Source organism: Python bivittatus, unplaced genomic scaffold, assembly GCF_059951505.1.
Source record: "Python bivittatus isolate LINGU-HERP-01145 unplaced genomic scaffold, Pbiv_v1 ctg000980_np1212, whole genome shotgun sequence".
Classification (NCBI taxonomy): Eukaryota; Metazoa; Chordata; class Lepidosauria; order Squamata; family Pythonidae; genus Python; species Python bivittatus.
Window position 1 is genome coordinate 40,138,086 of NW_028277125.1, and position 21,514 is coordinate 40,159,599.

Below are 21,514 nucleotides of genomic sequence, written 5' to 3' on the forward strand. Positions count from 1 at the left end.
ATTAATCTTAGTCCTTGAGAAAAAGCTTAATCCTAAAGACTGACATGGCCTTCAAAAACTTCTATATGCAAAAACTGCCTGCCCTTGATTTTCATTTGCCTCATCCATATACAATTATTCATCAATTATTTGTTATTAACAGCATAATCCACATAAGCTATTCAAAAATACCATTGAATTCAGTGGGTTTACTCTCCCACATATATAGGATTTCAACCTCTCAGTACAATGCAAACCAGTGATTTGGACACTGTAAAATCAAACATTGTTTTTTAAATTATTTATTTAAACATTTCTATACTACTTTTCATTCAAATAAATATCAGAATGGTTTTCTATTAAACATTACAAATAATAAAAATAATGAACTAAAATAATACAACCATACAGTAAGACATTTTAATTAAATAAACAATGATAAACAGTAACATAATAACAAAATGTAAAAATAGTAATAAAAGTAAAAAAATCACAGCAACAATTAGCACATTATTAGGTGGCCTTGAAGAACAATAATTCAAGGTCTAGCATTGATAAGACAGCAAGGATGGTTCCAGACTTGTTGGGAAGGGGATTCCAATGTTGGGGTGGTAACACCCATGAAAAGGCCTGCCCCGGATGGCCACTGACTGCATGTTCTCTGAAGATGACCTTGACTTATGAGTTGGAAAATACAGCAAGAAGCTTTCCTTCAGAGACTTTGGTCCAAAGCCATGAGTGCAGGGTAGGGTGGGAGCACAGTGATGTAATGTGCTTCATAACATCACAACACAAACCCTGCAATTTAACTACCTGCATTCAGATGTCAGAACTCAAGTACACATGGGCAAGGTATGCACTGTGACATCATCACACGTGTTGACATTTTCCTGTCATTGTAGCTTGCTGCAGATGCCTACAGCTGTGATATTTTGACTTAATATGCTGTGCAAACCCAGCAGCTGTGGTCTGTTCAATAAGCCGTATCTTAGTATGAGTGAAAACACAGTCTGTTTCAGGTAAACATGAACAGCCTTATTATTTCTTCTTTCTTCTTTTAAGTTGTATTACTTGACTGCCAGTCCTGTCCTCTAGCCCACAACATCCAAACTCACTAGAATAACAAGACTAGATAGCAACTCTGGAGTAGTAACTGCAGCACCGTCATCTGCTATATTCTAGCAATACGGATGTATCAGTAACTTTTAGAGAGTTGATGTACCCCAAGTCAGTTTCTCCCAACACACATAACGTGGGTTCAAAATGAACCGGAACGTCCTTTCTGCAGACAAACGGTTCTTCCGAATTGACAGTTACGGTTGCACTGTCAATTGTTAATTGCCAATCACGGTCACAGAGACGGCGGCAACGCTCGCTACACAGCACAAACCCCGCGGTAGCCTAGCTTGCCTCAGTACAGTACAGAGGGAGGGAAACCCGACACGTCTGGAAGAGGACAGAATGGGAAGGGCCGGCCGAGAATAAGCCTCATTTGTTTGAAACCTAGGATCTTCTGAGAGGATAAACGGGAAGCCAAAGGTTAATCCGTCATCTTCCATGGCTAATCTCCAAAATCAGACGGAAGCAGCAGCCCAATGAGCGCGAAGCAAACAAATTGTCGGCGGCACCTTACGGGAGCAGGGCGGGATTAAGGAGGTTGGCCGTCGCCTGGAGGAGAGAGAGGGCTTGTCAGCGCATGCGTCTTCCCTGTCTATTCAGTCATGGCTGCTTTGCGGGCGACTACTTCCTTACTTCTCTCGAGAGTTCCGCTGAGAGGTTGCCGCTCGTTTAGCAACAGCAGCCCCCGGAGCCGAGCCGTTACGGTGCCCGAGCGTATCGAAGAGAAGCGTCGCGCTGCGTTGCTCGGAGGCGGTCAGGCCCGCATAGATGCACAGCACAAGCGGGTGAGCGAGCGCCTCCTTTCCTGTCGTTGCAGGCGAGGGAAGCCCTTGCGTGGCCGGTGGCAGCTGGCTGCTCCCTGGTGTGCCGTTTCAGTGATTTCGAGGAAACCTTTGGCCTTGGCCGGGGCTAAGAGGATACCACTCGGGGACCATTGAAAAGTCATGACCTATAGTTCCCTCCCCATCCCGCCGCCATTCCTCCTGCCATCCAACCGAGGTAGAAAAGAGTCCGACATCTTTGCCCGCCACAGCCGCGGATTTCACCACCGCGGTGTCAGGTCGTCACTCTTGTTTTCCCTATTTAATTAAAACCACGGATGCGAGGAAGCAAATCAGCTTGTCTGCCGCTTCGCTACAGTTGGCAATTTGTAGAGTTACTGTGCAAGGTCAGGAAGAGGTCCAAAGAGGCCACCTTAAAGTGACCTTTCTCACACTGTATTTACAAAACGACATTGAATTATTGCTGTCAGATTCCGACTTCCAAATCAAATAGTTGTTGTGAGGTTTGTAATCTGATTGAATAGAGCTTCATTTATCCTTCAGACTTCACCTTTCATTTCTCAGAATTAGTGCAACACAAACAGACAACAGATAAAACGAGTGTCATTAAGCATGACTGGAAAGCCTATGTCTTGCAAAACCTTCAGGACAGTCCTGCATTATATAATTATGCTCCCAGTTTACTTTGGAACTGGAGATACATAATGTTGGAAATACAGTAAAAATGAAATGTATTTTTAAATAAATACATAATCAAAGAATGGATATCTCTGCAACAAAATATTGTAATGGCTACTAACATCATTGCCTTTTAACAGTTTTTCATATAAGACACATAAGATTATTTAGCCATTTTAGCTAAAGAAAATCTTGTTGAAAAACATATGTATTTCCAACTGGCAGGTGCTGGCCACAGACACTGGACTAGCTATTGTGATCAGATGTGTCTGGCTGGTCATTCCTTGAGATAGAATGGATGAAAGTATAGATGCTAAACCATGATTTTCCCCTACATACATAAACAGCTATGTCTTTTGGGCCTTCCTGTTTCTTTAACTCCTGGGGCCCTGCTCTCTTTTTAACCTCAATCAGACATATCTGGTTAAGGCAAAGTGTTTTTACCACTCTTAGTACCCAAGGTTAGCTTATTTAACATGCCTGTATCTTCCACCCTCTCTCTTTTGTGAGGGATGCAAAAAGGACAGAAGGTCTGGGATTTTCCACACTGTCTTGTGTGACTCCTTTGTGTAAACTCACTGAAAATGAAGCTGGCTAAAAAAAAATGCCTTTCCAAATTGTAACTCTCCTCTGCTTTGATCACAATGATTCTGTAGTGTTCTGTCTGGGCTATCCTTACTTATGGCCCCAAATCAGTGGATTTCCTGCTTCTTTACCTTTCTCACCTGTGCTGAAAGAGCAAACCAATTGCTTTTCTTTCTGTGGGAGGTTCTTTGAGGAGATGTGGTGCTCATTGATAGATGTTTTGCATGAGGCCTTCTTACTTGCCCTTGTGATTGACATCTTTCTGTCTGGTGCATCCTCTGAAAAAACGAGGTAAAAGATAAAACAAGGTAAAAACAAGATAAAACAAGGTGAAAATAAACATAATTTTACTATTTTTCTTGTCACTTTCGCTAGAAAGGAAACTACCAGAATTTTTGTCAGCTTCACCTGGTTAAAAGAAGAAAACTTGGTTTCATTGTTCCATCAGTGAACACGTAATAAATAAATAAATCTGGCCTTTCACTCTCTGTCAGTCTTTGACTCTTTTTCTACCCAAACTCATAATTAGTCAGTGGGAATGAAAATAACAAAACTCAAGTGAGTAGCTGAATGGAGCAAAAGTGAGAGGGAGAAGTGAGTGGAAAACACTTGAAAGGCTCACTGTTTACCCCGTCCACCTATTAAATGAAGGAAAAAAATCAGATCACTAGTCAAGGTCCCTTCAGAAGGGCACAGACAGCCTATGAAAAAATGGCAGTGAAGGGCACTGACCAGTGATTGGAGGGGAAGAGTCATTCCTGCCATAGCACACAATAGTCAGTTGGAGTTGCTTGCCTACAGTGAAATAAAATACAGCTTATGAACTGGACAGCAGTGCTTGAGGTGGTACAAACTGGAAAACACTACTTTTGATATGTAGCAGGAAAAGTCAGATGGAAGTTACCTTTTTGGTGGGCTGGGGAAGATTAAAGAATGACACCATGCATTTCTGCCTTTGAGAAATAATGAGTGGGGCAACTTGGTTGTGCAAATTAGCACTCTGTCCACAGGGTTTCCAGTCTTGATCAAGCCAATATTGATTAAAAAAACGTTCTTTTGAAATTGTAAAATAAAAAAGGAAAACAAAAAAAGGAAGTGACTGTGAGATGCTGCAAAGGACCCTAAGATGCTGCCAGTGATCCCTACTCCTGGTACAACACCTCTATTGCCCTGGGTCTTTTCTTTTTTAATTGTTCAGAAACATTAAGTCAACTCTCCTTTGAATTACATTTAACTTTAAGAGACTACACGGACATATCTGTGTTGTTTCTTGGCAATAAACTGGGTTTGTATTGCCATTTGGTGCTTTTTTAACTTCTTAAATCAGGTCTACACCTCTGGGATTTCTTGATGGATTGTCATTCAGATCCAACTCTGTTTAGATTTTTCAAGATCAGTCAAGGTTGGCTAGGTGGTGCCATCTGCTGTGACATGGAGCATGCAAGAGGACTTTAGGGGGATGTGAAGGTATAGTTCCTGCATTCATTTCAACTTTGACTGCACCTTTTATTTACTTTTCTTCCAGCATATTTAAAGAAGCAGTATGAGTTGGCTGACTGGGATATCAATCAAAATGGAAGGCAGCCAGTGGTTTGCCAAGTGTCTAGTATGTGATGTATGGATGAGCACAAGATCAGATTAATATATTTTGCAAACATTGTCTCTCTCTGTTTCTTTGATTTAGCCTGCCACGATAAAAATGCATATGCATTATGTGATATACAATAGTAATGAAAAAATTAAGGGCTTATCCCTCTTTCTAAGGATGACTTTATCATGCTCTACCTCTGCTCAAAAGTGATCTGTCATTTGATACGAATTCTGTTGTAAAATGTTAGTCATATTGTAAAATTAATAAGATTTCTTTGGTGGCTGGCTTTTTCTACTTAACCAGTCTATTGTATCATGTGAAAAAAGGTCTAGCTGTCGTGTTCTTCAGAGAACGAATTTATGGGTATGAATAAGACCTTAAATTGGGGATTGTTATTGAGTGTATATTTCTTACTACTTTTAGCTTTATTTATTTATTTGTATAAATTTATATAAATATGCTATTATGTTAAGGACAAGGCTGTTTAATGTTTTGTTTGTTTGATTGTTTTTCAGGGAAAGTTGACAGCCAGAGAGCGTATTCTACTGTTATTGGACCCTGACAGTTTTGTAGAATATGACATGTTTGTGGAACACAGGTGTGCCGATTTTGGGATGGAGGCTGACAAAAACAAAGTATTGGACTTTTTTGTTTTTTGTTTTAATTAGATTCCTGGACTCTTTGTGAGTGGGAAACATTGACTGATATAGTGCCCTGATTCTCATCTCTTTGCTACTACAAATGGAGCTATCTCCACTCTATGCATTTGAAATAATTCTCTAGATATTTCACAGAATTAATGAAAGATGTTTAGATGTTTTCCCCAGCCCATAAACAATGTGTTTTATTCACTTCATAATCTGCTGGGTGCATGGTAATTATAGAACTGTTAAAGGATCAAGGTTAGATATAGATGCAGTACGTACTCTTTGTAGTTGCTTATTTTGGTTATAACCACTTGCATTATGTAAGTCATGTCAGTTTATTAATTATACCTTAATTGTTTTGTTTTGCAGTATCCTGGGGACAGTGTGGTAACTGGCCAGGGTAGAATTAATGGGAGACTGACTTACGTCTTCAGTCAGGTATTGGTGTTTGCCTTATGAATTATGAATATTTTGAAATATTGTTTTCATAATTTCTCCAGTTTGACTAATTTCTTTTCTTTCAGGCATCAAAAGTACTGCTTTTGCTCCCATATCTTATGCAGAATGCTATTAAGAAGGAATAATATAACATGTATAATATGATAATTTCATACATAGGTTGTGATCTAGCTCTGTGTAGATGGAATTAGCATGTCTCTTCTGTCTAACCTCTTGCTTGTGTTCAAGTAATTTGCAACTGGGCAAAATGGAAGAACTGGATATAGGAAGTGTGCACTGACATTGTTTTGTTCTGGAAGTAATTGAGTTGTGATGCAAGTTTGCTTGTTGTATGTAATGAAATGCAGAAACTCAGCTCTTTTGACTGTGTCTCAATCTTTTGATGGTGGCATGGGCAGGAATGCTCTTATAGGAATGGTTCATACTCATAGCCTTAAGGACAAGACCTGCTGCTATATTTTCCATTGTATTTTAATATTTCTTCAAAAATAAGAATAATGAAGAGTAATTAAGTTATTTTACTTAATATTGAAATTAATGCTAAGGGACATATAAAAAACAAAATACTAAATCTAGTGTGTGTGTGTGTGTGTGTGTATGTGTGTGTATTTACATGACAAGCTATTTTGATATTTGTATTTTAAAACATTTCTATTTGATCTTAAATTTTTAGGACTTTACTGTGTTTGGAGGAAGTTTATCTGGAGCACATGCTCAAAAGATCTGCAAGGTAAACTTATAGGCAGTGCAGGTAGCCTGTCAACTAAAAAATCTAAGTGAGTTGTCATATAGTTTAAATATATAGGCATTCTAATATATTTATATAAATATTTCTGGTAATCCTTCCCAGATTACAGTAATTCACCTGTTAAAATTGTGGGTACTCCACTTGTGGGATATTTGCTTAGCAGCTTTTTTATTTTGGGGGGGACGAGGGCACGGGTCAAAGACCATTTTGTTTCGTAAAAGGCTTGCAAATATAATTTTAATGTAGATATGGTTGTGATCCTGTGACCTTTTATGTTACTAGATTATGTAGTATTTATTAATAGCTTAGCAAAACATAACGTTAAAACGCAATGTGAAAATATTGATATTGAATTAATTGGGCTGATGTAACCCCTTCTTTGCGGTTCCTCCAAATTTAGCAGTTAGGTTTTACATGGGGCAATCAGCTACCAGACCCTCAAGAGTTACTTCTGTCCCACCTCTGGTAAAATAAATGCTGAAATTTGTTAAAAACAGTGGAAAAACACAATCTTTTGTAGTTTTGGGGGAAGGGGGGATGCTGTCTGCCTCATTGCTTAAGATAAGTAGGGTGGAAAACTGCTGAGCATGGATGTAGCTGGATCAAATTATGATGTCAAAATTATTCTTTCTTATAAACTCCCTTGAGAGTAAGATTGAAGAATGGTATAAAAGTATTGCTGTAATAATGAATCATACATGTTTCATTACTAATATTATTTAATACATATTAATTATGACTGTCTTGAATGCTTACATTATAGAACCTCAAATTCTTAACAAATATTCAGATATTTAGAAATCTGTGAATTAAATGTTAAAGCTAACTGAATATTTAAATAATTATGAATCTCTTTTGAATCAAGCTTGAATATATCCACATAGTTTTCTTGGCAACATAGATGCAGTAGCACAGTTTAGTAGTTTAGAAGTTGGACAAGTCCATGTTCAACCATGAAGTTCACTGAGTGACTTTGGGCAAGGCAAGTCACTATCTCTCAGCCCAGCCTATCTTACAGGATTGTTGTTGTGAGGATAACATGAGATAGGTTTCTGTGTGTATTGTCTTGCATTCCTAGAGGTGGGATATAAAAATAATAATAATACTGATGTTGTCAGGTGCTAATGGAAGATGGACAAACCAGTAGTTAGTTGGAAGGAGAGACTCAGTTTAGGCGTATTCTGATTATAAACTAAAGGTTATTTTACAGGAAGATTGGCTGTCTACTTAGGTAAGCCATGTGGATGACTTATCTACATTATCTGTGGTGATATTATACAAACTCATGTGTTTCTGTTTTCCCAGGTTATGGATCAGGCTGTTATGGTTGGTGCTCCTGTTATTGGACTGAATGATTCAGGAGGGGCCCGTATTCAAGAAGGCGTAGAATCTTTGGCTGGTTATGCTGACATTTTTTTAGTGAGCAACCTGTCAATTAAATATCCGTTGACCCAACAAATAGTGATATGAAGTTTTACCTTATAGTTTAATAACCACTTTAAATATTCAGAAAAAAGGAACTTAAAAGAGGCATGACTGATTCACTGTTTTCTGCTGCTTTCAGGTTTTATGCAAAGAGGAGGTACTGATGTCATGATCCAAGGACAAAATGTATAGCTCCTGTCCCTTTGTGATATGCTGTTAGGGAGAGGTAAGCAGCTTAATGTCCTCCAAATGTTTTGTACTGCTTCTCCCATAATAATTTAATAATAATAATTGCCCATAGCAATTGGCACTTACAGTGGTTCAAAACATCTGCAGGCATCAAGTTGCCTATCTTTATGTTATGGAGTTTTGAGGTAACATTGTTAGAAGTGACAAAAGATGTCTCCTGAAATAAGTTTTGAGAAAGAGAGAAAGTTATAAGGTATTCTTGGTGCTATTGTCCCCCTCTGTTGCTTTTGCTAATACTTTTAAAAATTCCCTCCCCCCCATCAGTATTTTATTTATATTTAGGAATATTTTAAAATTCATTTATTTGTCATTTTTAAAAGAAAAAAAAAACAGAAAAAATAATTGATGTAGAAATACAGTATCAAGTGGACAAAAAAGTTACTGAAGTTAACAGTTAGTGCTCAGTATATTGTTGATGGAAAATTAATCATAACAATTCAGAATATATTAAATTATTTTTACAATAAGAAAAAGGATCTTTTGAATCTCTGAGCTGAGTGCCAAAGTCTTCACTATTTTGTTATTTAAGAATACAAAAAAAGTAGAAAGAAGAAAAACTACTAAAAAAATATGGGTAAATATTTAGTTTCTAACTTCCTCTTTGTTGTACTCTGTCTGATATATTATAAACATTTAAAATTATCATTATTTCTGATTTTAGTTCTTTGGTCAATATTTGGTGAATATTGATACTTAATGCATTTTTACTGTTTCATTTTATTTCTATTCTTGTCTTTATAATTAAGTGCCCTGCAAGAAGGAAACAGCTGCAGCCATCATCATTCACATATAAGCCAGGTCAAAAAAAAATGAATGAATGAATGAAGTGACAGTGACAGTGACAGTGACAGTGACAGCATTCTTCTCCTTGCTGGGAAAACAGTCCTGAGGCAAAAGGGCAGAAAAACTATGCAGCTTTTCATTTGCTTCTGTCTATAGCAGCTGTTAGATGTGGCAGGTGTTCTGCACAGGGGTGTCAGGACACGCAGAAGCTTGTTGAGAGGCTGCTAGATGAACTGGCTCTTAGTTGTGGATTCTTAAGAAGAAGGATGAGAGTTTATGATCTTGCTTAGTGATTGAATCAAAAAGATTAGATCTGATTTATTTTTCTTTCTGTAGAGTTAGATAGTCTTCCTTTATGGTTGTTCTTTCTAGTTTATTGTAAAAATGTTAAAATCTAATAATGTATGATTTTCTGCAATATGGATTTAAGAAAGATGTTTGGCAAGTATAAAATGAAAGAGATAATTTTTTTCTTTTACAGCGAAATGTTTTATGTTCTGGAGTAGTACCACAGATTTCACTTATCATGGGTCCTTGTGCAGGAGGCGCTGTCTACTCTCCTGCTTTAACAGATTTCACGTTCATGGTAAAGGTAAGGATGTGGTATTAATTGCCATTAGTTGTGTTCCAAAACAATATTCCATGGAAGCAGTGAGTCTCAGCAAACATATTCAAACTTGATTCTTAATGAATATGATCAGGAGTCTGCTGTTCAGGTTGTGCTTAGGTAAAGAATCAGAATATGGGTGCTTCTAGGCAAATCATGCTGAATATGAATGAATAGAATTTTCAAAGGAAACAAGCTTGGCTTGTTACGTTTAAAGTCAAGGAAAATACATTGAAGTCCACAATTTCCAAATTGCATTACTGCTTGCTCTCCCATATTTTGGCCTCCACACAGAACCCAAGTTTAAAAGAAGCCTTCTGTTGAAGCCAGAAATCTTTTTTCTTTAAATTTGTATTGCTTTAATATGCAGAAGAGAAAAACCAAAACAAAAAAGACACAGAAAAATGATTTTAAAAAGTATAATAAATATAAGCAAAAAGGAAAAAAAATGATAGATACTGTATATAATAGAATAACTATATAAGAAAATATCTCAGTTTTCTTAACAGCAGATTAAATCTTGAATACATAGAATAATATCAGGAGTGCTTTCCATAATGTGGATAACAAGCTAATTCGTAAGTTGAGAGCACAAATTATTGCTCCAGGATTTTAGGTCAGATATAGCAGATTCTTTCTGGCAGTACGTCATGCATGATAAAGCTAGACTGCTTCATGGATTGATAAATTCCATATTTTTGCTATATAGTTCAATATCCCATTGACATCTTTAAATCCTATTTCTCTTTCCAACATCATTTTAATAAACATATTACAGTACTATGAAACCAAACTGGGAGACCCTTAGAAGAAGTCTACAACATGTGTATCACTGATCCCAGCAACGTACTGCATGTCCAACATATGGAAGTTGACAGCCAAGCTGTATTGAACACCCTCTGCTATGTCCCGTAAACGCACACAAAAAAACTTCTGTTGAATTAATCATATCTAAAGATTATAAGTTATAAGAGCTATGGAACTGAATTTTGTTTCCCTTCATTTTTAGGCAAGAAATACGTAGTAGCTGTGATGTGAGTGAACACAAGCTTAATGTAGTTAAATAAATGAAAAAGGATAATATTCTTGTAACAGGAATCCTGGCTCCAACTATTTTTTCCTTATTTAATTCTTGTTCCTTGTAGGGATGTTAGTGCAAAGGGCAGGAAGAGTTAAGTCCAGAAATTTCATAGAGTTGCTTGGGAAGAAACTGAGCACTCTCTTTCTCTTCCTCTGTGCTGCACATTAATGAAGTGGTTTCCCTTTTCACTGTAAGCAGTGAGAGATAATCTTTTGGTGATTGGGAGCCACACTTAATGATTTTTGACAGACTGAAGGCTGCAGTGGGCATAATGATTATGTCCAGTGCTCCATGTTCTATAAGTAGCTGGAGCCAGGATTCTTGTTACAGGAATATTATTCTTTCTTCTTGACTTAACTATATTAAGCTTATGCTCACTTATATCAAACTACTATGTATTTGTTGCCTAAAATGAAGGGAAACAAAATTCAACAGTACAGAGGGGGGCACAGATTACCCACCTGTATGGCATAGAAAGGGTACCAGTGTTCCCTGGGCCATTTCCTTGAGCAGCAGAGCAGAAAAAGAAGGGGCTGTAGGCTGGATGAGAGGTCCATCCTGGATGGGCCTAATTTAGTTCAAAGGCTGTCAGTTCTCCACTTGTGCTTTTAAAATCCCCAGCATAAACAAAATATGACACTTTGAACTGTAACTGTCAAGTATTCAGCTTCACATACTGTATTCTTACTGCAGTCTTTATTTTAGGGCTATTGATGCATTTGCTTGGAGTTATAAAGAGGCATTATTTAGAAATTATAGGAAGGATGTTCAGACAGGAAGCATTTAGAAGTAACATATCTCAACTAAAGTTTGTTTTATATTTTTTCATATGTTTCAAATATTTTGAGAAATATTTGTTAAATTATAGATAATGAAAATGAATTTATTATTTGAATAAACATTAAGTTTTCCATTCAGTTTTTTGTAGATACTTGGAATGTTAGATTTTGCATCTCATTCTTTTCCATTTGTTTTTCTAGGATACATCCTATCTATTTATAACTGGTCCTGATGTAGTCAAATCAGTTACCAATGAAGATGTAACTCAGGAACAACTTGGGGGTGCAAAGACACATACTGCAGTATCAGGTCAGAAATGGCTAATTTATTTAATTTCACCCTTTATAATTTTATAACATTATAGAATTAGTGAACATTGTTTAATAATTGTTATCCAGGCATATAAAATTAAATAAGACTGTTGCTAGAAGATGTGAGAATAACTCTAAGATTGAGCTATTGGAATTGCTCACTTTTACATGTATATGAGTTTGTGTGTATGTGTATGAAAGATTAAGGAAAAGTATATCAGAAGAATTCAGTTAGATCAACAGGCCCACCTAAATCACCAATACTGATTCCAAAAGCAAAACATCAGTAAGTAACAGGTTCATTGTTACTGATGCTATAAAGGCAGCATCTTACTCCCATTGTCTCGTCTTCTTGAACTTGGAGAGACAATGGATCAAAATGTGGTCATTCTCTTCAGCTATATTTAGCTATTCTGACTATATACTGACAGAGAGAGAGATCCTCTGTGAATTTAAATTTGTGAAATCTTAAGCAGGCTGCTCTTACTAAATGTGACAGTGTTTGAACACAATGATGAGCACAGAACAATAAATAAAGCAAACTGCTGATTATGCTTTGCTCCTTGCTGAATTAACCAGAAACTAAAAACCTACCTAAAAACCTATTCTAGAATTAGAATTAGAATACAGCTAGAAATACAATCCAGGCTTGTCTTGCTTTATACATCTGTGACTTGTTTTAGAGTGACCAGCTAGAATCCTTATTTCATATGACATGTTAAATGTTCAGTCTTATGGCATTTTAAGGGTACCAAAAATAGAAACAAACATCCAATTTATTTAGAATAAACTAAGATTAAACTAAGATTCTACAGAATGCTTGCTTATTCTTTTTGAATTGGGCCACTGTGTGAACTTTGCTTTCATTATGTATTCATGAGTTGCAGCCTTATATGGAAGGGAAGGCCACTTTTTCTCTCTACCTCAGCTACATTCATAATTCTTAAACTATTTATCTCATACCCTTGAATTACTCTCTTTTACTAGTTCAAAAATATTCCCAAATTTTCTGGGAGGGAGAGGATTCCTGTTATTCAGTAATGATAAATATTGTTAAAGCAAATGGAAACTATCACTTTCAGTTTTGTTCCTTATGAACAGAGAGTAATTAAAATTGAAGAATTCAAAGCATACAAAGAAGTTGTTTCTCTAGGTTGGAGAATCCATTTGCGATGTTTACTGTATTCCTGAAGGTATCCTTTTACTAGACAATAATAACATCCATTTGTAATGTAGTTAATGCTACAACATCCAACTAGTGCCCTCTAGATCCTGGCAAAGGTCATGTTGGTTGGAATTCTAGAAGGTACTTTCTAAAATTATTGGAGCAGTTGAAAGAACATTTAAAGTCATTTGCTTTCAAAATTTGTTAGGAGAAGTCATGTTTCATTTTCTAGACTTTAATTATTTTTGGTTGTTCATGTTGCTCTTTGATCAGTGCAAGCGTCTTTAAAATAATATAGTAATTAATCTTTTGCAATTTGAATTTGCTTTTCCTTTTCTTTCTTACAGGGGTTGCACATTGTGCTTTTGAAAATGACATAGATGCTTTGCTCAACCTTAGGGAGTTTTTTAATTTCCTACCACTTAGCAACAAGGAGCCAGCTCCTGTCAGAGAATGCCATGACCCTAGGTAAGTAAGTATAAAAATATTCAGAGACTCAGAGATTTGTTCCTTTATCCATTTTGAGAGTGACATTCTTAGGCAGCTCCATTATTCTTGAGTGGTGGGATGGGTGATTTACAGATATTGTAGGTACTGTTGCAGAGGGATGCTGGCCATAAAGCTAAAACGTAGAAAGCCCAAATTCTTATTTTTACAGCAATAGAACAATGGAATTTATCACATTGTTGCTCATATGATGTGCCTAACTACTTCCTTTTTTTCTTTAATTCTAAGCTTTTGTTCATAACTAGTTGACTTTTTAGTTGATTTTGTTGGTGAGCTATTAGTTGTTAGATAATGGCTGGAAATATAAACAGCCAGCTTCCCAATAATATTGGTAGGATAAAGACATACTAATTTAATACTCCACATTCAGTTATGTGGAGTATTAGGTGAATATTTACTTCATCCTCTCAATAGTCTGAATCAATATGATGAGATTTACTGAAATTGTCCTTGGTTATGCTTATGAATTACAGGAGTACTTTTTCTCATATTAATGATATACGGTAAATGTCTTGCTTTTCATTCCATTTCTTTAAAGCAACCGTTTGGTATCTGAATTGGATACAATTGTCCCAATGGAATCAACTAAAGCTTATGACATGGTGGATATTGTACATGCGGTAAGATTTGTGCATCATGATGTAACAGTACTGTGGAAAAGGGGTGGGTTTTTTTTGCCTTTTCAAATGATGTGGTAGTATGAATTATACTTGACAATTGCTATGTGATGTAAATATATGAAGTAAATTTTTGTCTTGCATATCTGTAGGTTGCTAAAATATTCCTAGTTAGAAATCCCTTGCTTGGTACACATAATTAATGTCACTGGAGAAATTAGAATAAGCACTTCTTAAGCTTTAATTTGCTGTTAACAGAATATTATCTAATCTCTGCAATTGCTCGGCCAGTCTCAGTTTTAAATGCATGATGTAGTTATAAATGAATAAATCTAAGTTTAGTGTCTAAATTAAGTGTCATTCATTTTACTGCATGTATAATGTATAACAAAGGCTATTGGTAATGCGCATGTGAAGGTTTAGTAATTTCCATGGCATTTAAACGATACATATTAAATGAACATACCCCTTTTGAGGTGTGGCATCCAGGTCTGCTTGTTGATCTTTCTTCAACTTTTTTTAAAAATTAAAACATTTGAATGTAAATGTGACTGAAGGGAGCATGCTTGAGGCAGGGAATTGAGTAAGGGATGGGAGAACTTTTCTTTCCTCTCTCAGAACACTTAGACTAAGAGTCATCCGTTAATGCTCCAGCATTACAGCATAAAATGGCTCCCAAGCTTGCCTGGTAGTAAGTGGATCATATTGACTTTCAATCAGTCTACTATACCTCATATGTTGCTTAAAATGAAATCATAACTTACAATCTTTGAAATTATTAGGGTTTTTCATGATGGAAAGGTAACCCCTTTGTTCAGTTCTGTTACTTCTGGGCTGCATAATCCTTAGTCTTATGAGAACTTTACTAGAAGTTGTTGCCATAGTTGAGCCACTTATTGAGCTTGTGTCACCTGAAATTGTGTCATTTTTCCTCAGGAGGTGAGGAGTTGGCTGGAATGCATCAGGATTAAGAGATTGAAACTTTTTTCCTTTGTGATGATGCTGAACAGAGCCTTTTAGATTCCAGTAATCCATGTTGCGGAAGCTCAGCCTCAAATCTTGTTGAGCCCAGCCATATTGTGCCTTATCCTTCAAATTTGATGTTCCTATAGAAATACACTGGGCTACTTCCCAATTTCAAACGGCATTAAAAGCTACAATAATTGAGGCAGTTCCGTTTGTGAGCTTATGCCTCTCCCAGGTCTCTGTCGCTGCAAAGCAAATTCCTGATACAGCATTACCTGCTGTAGTTGGAGACCCCATAAGTTTAACCAGATTATTAGTTGAGGTTCTATATACTACCTGAATCTTCCAAGATAATGATTCAATGTCCATTCTTTCTTGGAGTATTGCTGGCTGGAAAGTGAAGAGTTTAGTTATGTCCTTTTTGGAGTATATTAGCACTGTTGTTATTTTATTTCTCCAAGAAATATGGGCTATAGATGACATATTTCCACCTGAATATTCTACTTATGTGCTTAAAGCACTACCCAGTGTAAAAAATGGAAGCATAAAGATCTCCGTGAAATTTAACATCTCTGCAATTCCCCCATTTTTTCCTCCTATGCTTCCTATTCAAATTTGTTAAAGTTCATTTTTGTTCCTTGAATACCCTCTCAAAAATTCATGAAATTTGGTGTTGTAGACTCCTGAGTATAACATGGAATGGTTAAGAAAGCAAACAAAGGGATCCTAGAACAAATCAATCCAGCGTTTTCACTCAAGGTTGCAAGTGAAAACTCAAATTATTGCATTTTGGACACATTATGTGAAGACTTAGCTCTCTTGAGAAGTCTATAATGCTGGGGAACGTGGAAAGGAAAGTTAAAAAGGATCACCAGCAGTAAGGTGAATGGACTCAGTCATGGTGACAATGGGTGCACTGTCTAAAAGACCAAGTTGGGACAAATCCTTCTGGAAAAAAAATTATGTGGTTGCTAAGAGTTGACACTGTTTTGATTACACATACTCATCAACCATACCTCTCAAAGTAATACTTTGTTAGTATGGATGGGAAAGGTAATTTTAACCCACCTCTATGTTTTTCAATGTTCTAAAAGTTACAGGAATTTTACATTACTAGAAGTAGTGAAAAATAGAGATGATTAAATACATTATTGAATAATTATCAAAGTAGTAGCTGCCAGAAATTTAAAGATTGGCCTTTATAAATGTTTGCTTGTAGTAATATGTAGAGAAACACTGAGAACAGTATGTTGAAAAATATTTTTAAAATCTTTCTTATAATCTGTTTTCCTGATTCTGATATCTATAAGTGCACATTTCATTATTTTGCTGAATATTTGAATCTAATTTATGCAGGTTGTTGATGAGAGAGAATTTTTTGAAATCATGCCCTCCTATGCCAGAAATCTAATTGTTGGATTTGCCAGAATGAATGGAAGAACTGTTGGAATAGTTGGTAACCAACCTAAAGTAGCTTCAGGTATGATCATGGTAGCTCTGTATTCCTAAGAAATCAAGTTGGAAAATTCAGTTTCTGCAAGCTGGATGGGGGATTGCTCCCAAAATATCTTGGGAATTGTCCTCTGTCCCTATTCTTTCATTCAAAGAGGAAAGGAATCAGGATGGTTTTCTTTAGCCAGGTCTTTTTATATTAATTGATAATGTTAAGTTCTGTCAGATTTTTCACTAGTTGTGGGTTTTAGCTGTCTTGAGTGCCCTCTAAGATAAGTTATCCTCAAAATAAAATAATACCTAAGGATTTTTTTTTTTTGCCACAGATTGTGATTGGTTCAATATTTTTAATATTTATGGTTGTTTAGCACTGCATATACAGAAATTGCTTTATGTCTTCATTTAATGACCTTTTGTAAGTACTCTTGATGACATGCAAAGAACTATACTTGATATTTATATTACTATAATATTTAATTACAAGTAGTCCTCATTTAGCGACCACAATTGGGACCAGCAACTTGATTGTTAAGCGAAATGGTTGCTAAGTAAAACCACAACTGTGCTTATAATCTTACTTCAGCTTTCCTTTGCTTTACAGATCTGCATAAAGTTACTTTTTCATCACCATTGTAACTATGAATGGTTGCTAAAAGAGGCAGACACTAAACAAGGACTACCTGAATATTAATAGTTGAAGCAGGCAGACAGTGACACTTTCAGTACAAATATTTAGAACCCATTGAGTTTCCTAACAAATTCTTTTATTCATACACACTTGCTAACAGCTAACTGCTGCTTCTGCCAAGTATATTTTATTGGTTTAATCTGGTAGCAAATTATGTGTGTTCAAAGGCCAAACACTGATAAACCTAGCTATTTGGAAATGAATAATAGGACCAGCCTGCAATTATATTAGGGTCAAGATTTCAAGCATTTTGCTGGATATACATAGTAATGACTACAATCGGCAACATAATTATATGGTTCTTATGAGATTTGTATTGGTTTTCTCTCTGAAAACAAATTACTGGGATTTTCTGTAGTGAGCATTTTAGAAAGTAGGATAGAAACCAGTTATCATATCTATATTAATGGCTTTATGCTCTTCTGTCTCCAGGCTGAATAGTCATTAGATGTAAACAACTTATGAGGCAGGAAGCGTTGGTGTTCAGTATTGATAAATACTGAATCCATTGGAGTTCATTGAAGTTGGGCTGCTATAACACATTTGAATAAATGAATAAAATAAAAATACTGGATAAAAGATCAATACTATTTAGTTTTAGTACTGAAATAGAGAATATTTGTCTACATATTGTATCTAAAATTTAAAAGGCTGTGTGTACAAGAGTTTATTTATTTATACAAATATTTGTTAATAAAAATGCGTATGCTATCTACTCACCAGACTCATTGCTTAAACATTTTTGTAAAGAAGCAGACAAAGTTATGCTATGATTACTGTAATATGGCATTTTTAAAATACTTTGAAATGGTATTTTACAGTAGTCCCCTTTTCTTGAAAATTAGGCTGCTTGGACATAAATTCTTCTGTGAAAGGAGCCCGTTTCGTTCGCTTCTGTGATGCTTTCAATATTCCTCTGATCACATTTGTAGATGTGCCTGGATTTTTACCAGGTAAATTGTTCTGCATCCTCCTTGTTATTTAACTGATTTAATTGAAAGATTCTTGCATCTAAGAAATAGATTTACTTTTCCTTGTAATTGCAGAGATAAACATTTTACAATTTAAAATCTATGAAAAACACATTTAATCTTTGCTGAAGCAATGTGAAATCTTCTACATTCAAAATATGTCATCAATACAGGGATAAGAAAGGATTTGCCTCTTCATTCTTCTGAACTGCCATTTCTCACTGTTCCATAAGCAAGTAACTAATTTAGTATTTATTATATGTCACAGATTTTTTAATCTGTGTATTTCTATGGAGGCCTCATATACAGAATTCAGTTGTTCCCTTGTAACTTTATATACTAGTAAAGAATGAGCACCGTGTGTGTAACTTGCGTTTTATTATTGGCATGTATTTACTAAGACAGAACACTAGAGGCTGGACTGTATGGTTCCATCTTTTTTTATGGAGACAATGGAAATATATGTTTTTGTGATAGGTGAGGGTTAAGTGTCAAGGGCCTTCATTTAGTATATTTTGGCAGAGGAAAAGGCCCCAGAGCACATGGTGATGGGCCAATATGGGTGGGACAAAGTCATATACATGGCTAGGACCGAGTGTTGCCAGCTGTAGTGGCTGGAGATTCAGATACTGGAGAGGGAATAAACGAGAGAGACCAAAAAAAAATAATTAACAGCTTTTTAAATAATTCTGGATACTTACATGGGAGAGTCCCCTTCCTCACCAGTATACAGAGGGGAACTCTCCTAGGTAAGTATCCAGGATTATTTAATAAAGCTTTGTTATATGTTTTTATTTGGTGTCTCTCATTCATTCCTTCACCAGAATCCGTACCTATAACTGGTAACATCAAGAATTTCTGGTTGGATTTTTTACTATATTAACCCTATTTTAGAGTTATATTAGTTGTACGTGTTTCCTAACTCAAAAAAGGAGGACACTGAAATAATAGCAGTGGAGCTAGTGGGGGCTATAAAGCTGCAAAAAATGATTTAGGAGTAGGGCAGCAGGTTGCCCATCCAAGAATTTTAATCACAATACTAATATTTATTGAACAAACTTGTGTCATTGTTGAATCCCAGATTATTAAAAGAAGAGCTGCACAATAAACTTTCTTATTGGCTGTAGATCTGTTAATTTCTTGTTGTAGAAGTGTGTAGAAATGCTATCATACATTCCATTCATGCTATTGTTACTTTAATAATGGCTGTGACTTCAACTCCTGTTGTTTCTAGGGACTGCTCAGGAATATGGGGGAATTATACGTCATGGTGCAAAGTTGCTTTTTGCTTTTGCAGAAGCAACTGTGCCAAAAATCACTATTATCACAAGGAAGGTAGGTTATCTGTCTGTCTGTCTGTCTGTCTGTCTGTCTACCTACCTACCTACCTACCTACCTACCCAATTCATGACAACTCTGGGTGGTGCAGAAGTTAAAAACAGATCCAATAAAATGTGATGTAAAATTGTATTTTATAACTGCTATCTGTTGTATCTGTGAGAATATATTAATATTACAATGTATTTTACTCAGGACAGATTGCTTGCCCTCAATCATGGCTCTTTGGTCATCTGTGCATTTGCATATATAAGTATTGTTGATACCCAGTAAAGCACTGTTAGAGCATTCTAGAGGTGAACTCTTAGGCAGGATCTAGAATAGTCACCCCCTCATTACACATTCCCAAAGCTGAAGTTATGATGTGCTTCAGTTCCTTCAGCTGACACTATGGTCTCCAAGACAGTATGCTAGGCCAGTATGGGGAAGAAGATCTTATGAGTGTACAGATAATTTCCTGAAGAATGACAGTTAGAAATAAGAAATTTGTCCTCCTTCAGGATCTTTGTGTATCACACATATGGGTGATTGTATTATATTTGCTGAAGATAGGAAAGGTCTATTATTGCAGTTCAGAAGATTCAGTCTATTTGGAAGCTGCATTGGAATATCCCCTGCCAGCCATGTAACTGCACCTGAAGAAAGAGAAAATCTGAGATGAGGTTGCAGCCCTGCAAATATCTGGTAGGGTTATACTTGTTGGCAAGAGCTATGGAAGTAGCTATTGTTATAATGGAATTAACCTAGAGACCCCTGGGAAACAGAAGTTGAGAAAATGTGTAGGTCAGCATAATAGGATAAACTATCCACCAGGCCACCATATCGTGAAACAAGCAGCTGTTCTTCACACGCACACACACACACAAAAAACTTCTGGGGCTCTGTGGACATCTATAGAATATAATGACAGTTCTAATATTGTAGGAGGAAAGCCATGGTAGCATATGGTAGTCAAAATTCAGGAGTCTGAATTTTTCAGACTAACAAATTTTATTAAAAGACATAGACTTTTGCAACCTCATGAAAACTTATACCTTTTAATAAAATTTGTTATTCTGAATTTTTTACAGTTCTAATAGTGTAGATGGATTAAGAAAAAATATAAAAGGTAAGATGTCCTGATTGACATGAGACTTGGAAACAACTTTGAATAAAATAGTAATACCTGGACCTAAACAACTTTGTTCTTACAGAACATTATGAATGGGGAATTAGTCTGCAGTCGTGAAAGCTTACTAGCTTTCTAGGCAGAGGTAGCTATTAATAAAAGCTAATAAGTAGCACAGGTAGCTAATGGCTCAAAGGATTTCTTAATCAGTACCATAGGTTATTACATGCAGAAATGAGAAAATCTTTAGGGATGGAGGTTACTCAGACTGTTTAGAAATTGATGAGACAAAGTGTGTGTGTGTGTGTGGGGGGGGGGAATAGTAAAATTGTTCAATTCTATATTAAAACCCCAATTTGCAGCAAAATAAACCTTTAGTGAAAAAAAAGCAAGTGTTTGAAATGTAACAATAAAAAATATGTAGTAACATTAAAAGAGCTATATCAAGAAAAACCAGATGTTTAAAATAAACTTAGGAAAAAATAGACACTTTGGATAGCGAATACTTCCAGGTGGATGGCTAATGGGTTGTATCCAAATGGATTAGATAATTTATGTCATTGAGGAACTGAATCTCTCTGCCACGCTGTAATCCATGAGGTCATATAGGATGCAAATACCATTAATATCTAATTGGTCTCCAGTGGCTAGTTGAAGTTACACAAGACAGTATAGTTGTTTTGACCACCATGCATGATCAGAATGATGCTGGCATAATCCTGATGAACCTTGGCAGTGATCTTTGTCAGCAGAGGGAAGAAACTTCCCAACCACCAGGGGAGAAAAAAAAGAGTGAGTAGCCATCATGATAGGATACAAAGATTTATGGCTGTGGAATGTCACATCTGGAAAATTAGTGAGGTGTCAAATGTCTAGCT

At 36.1% G+C, this 21,514-nt stretch overlaps 1 protein-coding gene across 1 annotated transcript in view; it reads left to right on the forward strand.

The window, feature by feature from the left end:
• Positions 1–1,646: 1,646 nt before the first annotated feature.
• Positions 1,647–21,514, forward strand: part of PCCB (propionyl-CoA carboxylase subunit beta) — a 28,305-nt gene continuing 8,437 nt past the window's right edge. The window contains exons 1-12 of the mRNA XM_007420625.3: positions 1,647–1,883; positions 5,250–5,369; positions 5,751–5,819; positions 6,514–6,570; positions 7,894–8,007; positions 9,527–9,637; positions 11,714–11,822; positions 13,337–13,457; positions 14,035–14,116; positions 16,436–16,559; positions 18,065–18,172; positions 19,425–19,525. Coding sequence (XP_007420687.1) covers positions 1,701–1,883; positions 5,250–5,369; positions 5,751–5,819; positions 6,514–6,570; positions 7,894–8,007; positions 9,527–9,637; positions 11,714–11,822; positions 13,337–13,457; positions 14,035–14,116; positions 16,436–16,559; positions 18,065–18,172; positions 19,425–19,525 — 1,299 coding nt within the window. The 5' untranslated portion in view covers positions 1,647–1,700. The remainder of the gene's footprint in view (positions 1,884–5,249; positions 5,370–5,750; positions 5,820–6,513; positions 6,571–7,893; positions 8,008–9,526; positions 9,638–11,713; positions 11,823–13,336; positions 13,458–14,034; positions 14,117–16,435; positions 16,560–18,064; positions 18,173–19,424; positions 19,526–21,514) is intronic.